The 6,532-nt window shown below is 38.4% G+C and overlaps 1 protein-coding gene across 1 annotated transcript in view; it reads left to right on the forward strand.

The window, feature by feature from the left end:
• Positions 1-658: 658 nt before the first annotated feature.
• Positions 659-6,532, forward strand: part of stx8 (syntaxin 8) — a 47,094-nt gene continuing 41,220 nt past the window's right edge. The window contains exons 1-5 of the mRNA XM_005736222.1: positions 659-770; positions 2,063-2,162; positions 2,259-2,353; positions 2,553-2,663; positions 6,347-6,480. Coding sequence (XP_005736279.1) covers positions 754-770; positions 2,063-2,162; positions 2,259-2,353; positions 2,553-2,663; positions 6,347-6,480 — 457 coding nt within the window. The 5' untranslated portion in view covers positions 659-753. The remainder of the gene's footprint in view (positions 771-2,062; positions 2,163-2,258; positions 2,354-2,552; positions 2,664-6,346; positions 6,481-6,532) is intronic.

Consider the following 6,532-nt stretch of genomic DNA (forward strand, 5'->3'; position numbering starts at 1 on the left):
ATTGGGAATTTATAGGTAAGAATAAGAATCTCGCTCTCCTTATTGTAATAAAACAGTTGGATCTGGTCTGATAGATTATAAACAAAAACATTTATCCTTGGTTGTTCTAATGAATAAAAGAACTACTACATTTATGATAAGTTGGATAAAACATTGTTGTCAAGGAAGCTATGATTAACTGAGAACTCTGCTAGAACAAAAGTGAATCAATCAGCATTTGCAAGGAAAAAACAGAGATTGAACAGGGAAACACTGGAAAGAGGAATAGGCACTTAGTCAAAGGAGAAAGAGGCTGATGATAAACATAATGTTGTTTTGACTAGGCTGAGGCAGCTCAATCTAAAAGTCATAGGCACACATCCAGATTTTTTTTAAATTTGGAAAATTGAGATCACATCTTATAATTATATTAAATTATATTTTACTGTAGGTCATCCATGTCTAAGGCTTTCCCATGAGTCTTTATTTCTGCTTGAAGTGTTTGTTTGTTTTTTCGTTTGAAATTCCCAAATAGTTAGTCGAGCAGCCCTGAAATTTCTACACTTTAACTGACCTGTGAGTCAAAAATTAACAGCAAATCCTAACCCATAGAGGGCAGCATTATGCTATTACAATGCGCACTCTGTAGAAGTCCTGGGAAATATGTCCCTGTCGCCTACCGTAGTGACGTTTCGTCAAAACAAGAAGCAGGCTGCTGGTGATTACAGCCGGATAGTTAGTTCAAACTTGGGTTAATAGCTGACTTTTATCATAATGTCTCAGGACGCCTGGTAAGTCATTGTCTTGAATGCAAAAGTAAAATGACTCAGACGTATTTTTAAGGACAACAAATATTATTTCTACGCATTGTAACTACTTTGAATATAGCTAGCGAAAGTGGTAGCTACGAAGATTAGCCAAATAAAATAACATGTATTTTTGTTTCGTGATTAAAAAGTAATCGCTTCGTGTGTCAGGAAGTAGCTTGGTGGTTTTAGATTCGGATTAGAAAACAATTTGCTGTTGTTGTCGTCGTCGTCAGGTCTACTTATAACAGCAAATCAAAAAGCGTTAGAGAATGGGGGAAAAGGAATGCTAAAAATGTCACATGATAAAACCAAAGCTTGTGCTGCGTTTCTGACGCTTTATAAGCTACAGTAATATTAAATAATAATATTTAATAACAATGATTCTGATAGCCATTTAGCTCATGCTTTTCGATTAAGGCAATACGTCATCCAAAGTCTTCACTTGATCCATTGTTCAATAGGTTAATTTTTAGTTTGCACAGTTTTATGCTTTAATCATTATTTTCATGATTATTGTGGGTTTTCAAAATATACATTTTAAGTTTAGAAATATTTTCTTTATTTATTTTTCATTTGCTACATCCTACACACAAAAAAAGGTTCAAACAAGAAGTTGCCCGAAACTAAAATACAGTGCATCTGTTTAGTGATCTGAAACCTGAGTGTGACAAATATGCAAAAAAATTAATAAAAATAAAAATCAGGAAAGGGGGCAAACACTTTTTCATCAAAGACATTCTGACTTTCACAACAGTATTGATATTAAGGAAGCATAATCAAGATATATAAAGAAAATTCCACATCCTCTTGTGTCAGTTCAAAAGTAGAGGTATTTATCATTGATGGAAAGGCCCCCGTCTCCTGAGTATCTGTTATATATGCATATGCAGTTCTTCCATTTGTGTAACAGGCAACATCTTCTTAGCCCAGTGTGTGGGGGAAAAAATTCTGTGCAATATTGACGCAGGGACCCAAAAAGATTTGCGAATGACTTCTCAGCCAAGCAACATTTGTTACACTGTGAGGATGTTGATCGAAAGTTTAAATTCAGTTTGGTTTTGGAGTAATACAACCATTACACAAAGCATCACGTTTTTTATCTTTTATATTAAACACACAAAGTTTACTTGTAATGAAAAGTACTATAAAAAATAAATATATGAAATCCATGATTATATTAAAATGCTTAGTTTTAATCTTAGTTTTGCTACTTCATCTTTGGCTACTTGATGATGTTGCAGTTCAAGTTTTTAATTCTCGTTTTTCATTTGCAGGTTACAAAATTACGATGCCACTTGCCGCTTGGCACAGGAAATAGCTGAAAACATCCATGAACGGAACAGACAACAGAGAACGGGGGGGAACCCTGCAAAGGTAGCCTCTTACCTCATAATTACAACAGTATTGCCTTCACATTCCTATTGTCTTGTTGATTGTTCTTAGTAGTGAGCTTATCTTCTGTCTTTTCAGGTAAACATGACGCTACGGGCTTCACTTCAGAAGCTGAAACAAAATATCGCTCAGCTCAAGGAGGGTTTGTTGCGGGCATCCTCGTCTCGCCGCATGTATCCTTCAGTTTGGAACTGTGAAGAGCCTGCTTTGCTTACATTGGCAGAGGTGTTCCAATAGGGGGCATTAGAGTGCTTAGAAAATGACCTCAATAATGCAACACGCTTAAGTTTTAGAAACATAACTTGTCCCTGCTCATCAAAAGTGGTTAAAGCATTGCAAATTTTTTGTGTGACCTTATCATGACCTCATCAGAATGCAGTCTGAAGCTGACAGGAGGCAGAATCTCATTGATGACCTGCTAACCAGAGAGAAGCAGCTAAATGCAACTTTCAAGGGCGATATTACAGAGTCTGAACCCTCCAGGTAACATTAGGCATGTTAAGTTATTATAAATGGGATAAAGGGTTAAGAAAGTGAATAGTGCAAAAATCACTAATCACATATTGTCCCGCTTTCAAAGATCTCATTTTCCATCCATCCATCCATTCGCTCCATCCATCCATGTTTGGTAGTACAGGACCCTGAAACAGTTACAGTAGTTTCAGCGTCCATAACTAAATCAAACTGGGAAGACTGCCATAGCAACAGCAACCATCGGGAGGAGCAGAGGTCATCGTGCAGGCTACACGGATGAGAGACTCTGTGGTTTCTAACTTTATCTGAGAGTGATCGTTTTACTTTTGAATACAACTGAATTCTGAGCAAAGTTGCTGTTTTTTGCCAGACTGTATCAGAAAATGTTGTGGTTACAAAAAACTAAATTTTTACTTTTACATAGTTTGCAAATTACAGCTGATGAACATATACATCCAGCGTCATGGATCTCATTTTATCTTAACATATTTTGATCACAGTAGTGCTTGACGTAGTACTTTATTTACTTCTCCGCCCACTTTGGAATATTTGTTCACCGAAAATTTCTGTCACTTCTCGGTCAGTGTCAGAAGAAGCAAACCAAGCATCACTGATTGATGAACATCCTGCTCAGATCACGCTGCCTTTCATTTTGTAACTTGTCCTCTTTGAGAATTTTTTTAGTACAATTTCCACCTCTGGTTGCCCAATTACAAATAATGAATCCTCATTCTCTTGTCTGTGTTCTTGACCTGAGAGGTCATAGGCTCTGGTCTCTGCTTTGATGATATGCCACCGGTCACTAACTTTCAGCGAGTCTTTGTACATCCTGTATGACCTCCCCTGGTGCTGTCACTCGGAGGAAAGTCTGTGTGCCTACCATTTTGACAGGGTGCTTAAGTTCATAGCTAATTCTTTTTCGTTAATGGATTTGCTTGCTTTGCACTGTTGATTACACATTTGGCACGCACTCACGCGCAAATGATGGAAACAGAAAGAGCAAGTTTATTACTAGCAATTGACATAGTGTACTCTATACTGTATACTTACACAGCGTATTCTGCTAGTTACGGAAAGAGCTTGATACCACCACTGTATATAAAAGATATACATGGATGTCATGGATTCCATATTATAAATCCTCAATGATATTTTGGCCATTGCTATTTAGCAAGCTACATCTGTATGGCGCCATTGCACAAAGCTGTCACATATACCTGTCAGATACTTCTGTGAGGTTCTGCCTTTAGGAGTCTCTACAGAGATCATGTGCCTCCATCTCACACTTTCATTCTTTCAGTCTCACCAACTGTTTGCATGTCCTCCTTCAGCATCTGTGAATCTCCTCTTAGGCCTTCCTCTCTTACCCCTGCCTGGCAGCTCCATCTTCAACATCCTTTGTCCAGTATATCCAATATCACTTTTCTGCACATGTCCAAACCATTCTCTTACCTTCGTCCTCTTGCTTTCCTTCTCTCTCACTGTCTCCTAATATGCCCCTCCCCTTACTCTTCCTAGGAAATGCGCTAATAATATACAAAGATTACATTGAAAATGATTTGTACCAGGCTTTAAGTATATATTTCATTGCTGAAGTCGGGCCCCCTAACATGGGAGTCTCAGGGGATTGCCTCATTCTGTGAGACTGCCTCGTCTTGTGGTTTTAAGGAACCACTGTTTTACACCATTGTAGGTTGACAGTGCTGTGAGGCACACATGATAACTAGCAAATCTTTAGGTAGAGTCATTATTTTGTGTAAGATTTTAACTGGTGTGGGCCAGGTGATATTTACTTTAACAGGAAGAGATGATGTTATGTTGTTAACTTTCCCTGGCTTCTCATGGCTGTTTTTTAGTTGCATCCCTGGTACAGCACGCTTTATTGTGGTGGTATTTAATTTTATTTATTTTTTTGACAAGTAGCTAAAATACCAAAATACGAGAACAAAGTTTCTCAGTTTCATCAGCTCAATAGACTTTAGAGAACCTGTGTGCTGATGCCTTGATGGGACTGCCTTTCTCTGATATCTTTCACAAGCTTTGGTTTTGTGATTGATCTGCTTAGTGGTGCTTTGCACTGGCTTTCATCTTTTTACAGACCACACACCCAATTACATAAAAGGCTCTGAAAATTAAAAAAAACTCCAATGAGATTTGCTAGTAAATTAGCTCAGCAAACTGTAATTATGTGGTCATATGGCTTTTGGTTTGCTCAATGAGACCTAAATTTAATGGTGATATGTGGTGGGTAATTTGGATTTGTGGGTAGGATCCATTCCCACTGTGTGGTCTCTGAGGATGGAATGTGGGAAGGAGTAGATTTGGACATGCCTGGATAATCTAAGCTGATTTTTTTTAAACTCTTTTTTTGTGAGAACTTTGGATAGAAAAAAAGTAGAACAACATTGCCAAAGGGACACTTTAATCCATCCCCAAAACAATATATTCCAAGCATCTCCATTTCAGACTAAGAAGGCGGCTATTTTGAAGCCTGCGTTAACCCTGCTGGCCCATGGATCCATCTTCCCACTGTTATGCCTGAACCTTTCCATTGTATTTTATTGCAGTGGAAATAGTTGGAAGTAGTTAAATCTCACCTGTCTAAGTCACTCAGTCCTTAATGGGATGTTCGGGCTTCTGCAGTGGCAGTCTGTGTTTTGTGGGTACCAAGAGATCCACTTGACTGATTCTGGCGCTCCCTGCTGACTTGTTAATTGGATTTTCACACAAAACACTTGCATGGAGGAAGTGGAAGCCTGGCACATAGTCTCAGAGTAATCAAACCTGTTGGAGAGATTAGACTAAATGCCTTGTCTCACCCTCTTTTCAGATTGTATCAGCCTCCGCCTGCCTGCATTGTGAATAGCCTTAATAGCACTTTAGTGGCTACTTCAGAGGTGACTTGAAGCAGTCAGCAGACTGTGAATGGGGGTATGATAAAAGTAGTGTTCTGTGTTAGTTGTGCAAAAAAAGCAAGCTGTTTTCATCTGGGTTTGAAAGGTTGATAAAACAGCAAATACTTAAAATTAAGTACAGTCAAATTATCAGTTTCTGTCTTGATTTCTGGTAAAGCTGTATGTGGTTCAGGTCCTTTATGTTGGGTTTGACCAACAGACAGCGCTGAAGAGACGCAATTAAAACCAGCCTCACTCACAGACCCTGAACCCATCACAGCGTGACAGTCAAAACTGGTGGGGGTCAGAAACACAGCTTTAAGCTATTAGGAGGAGAATAGGTTTCAAACCACACAGGGTTGTTTAGCGCAGCACATTATAGTGTAAAGAGCTTTCTTGTATGTCACATTGTCAGAGCAAAACCTCTGCAGTCCATAGTTCTGTGACAGATTAACATGCACTGTTTACATACTGCAAGAGCCAAGGCATTTTCAATCATTAAAAGACAAGCAAATAACCAGTGTTTTTCTGTGATCTGTGGGGGTGTCATAGATCCTAGAAAAAGCATAGAATTGATTGATTTTTTTCTGGTATAGGTAATTGCTGTAATACTACAGATGTGCATTTTACTTTCATAGTTTAACTGCTGCTTGTGCTTTGTTTGGAAAGTATCAGTAATTTAATTTCCAAAGCAAATTTTTAGTTTTCATTATGGACCTATTTTTTTTTACTATTTATGTTTGTTTTATTTCGGAAGAATGCTGGGAAACTAAGAATTGTTATGATTATATGTCACAGGTCCACATTGATGGCCGGAGGAGCAGGAGCCAGTGGAGGCACTTCAGCCAACCCTTGGCTGATCAACGAATCGGATGAGACCAAGGGGCTGACCTTTGGAGAGATTAAACAGCAGCAACAACGAGTCATTGAGGGTAACTACATGACTGTTCAAGAACAATTAAAATTATAGTAAATTTCATATAT

This window comes from Pundamilia nyererei, unplaced genomic scaffold, assembly GCF_000239375.1.
Source record: "Pundamilia nyererei isolate P.nyererei 1_Seehausen unplaced genomic scaffold, PunNye1.0 scaffold00068, whole genome shotgun sequence".
Taxonomy (NCBI): Eukaryota; Metazoa; Chordata; class Actinopteri; order Cichliformes; family Cichlidae; genus Pundamilia; species Pundamilia nyererei.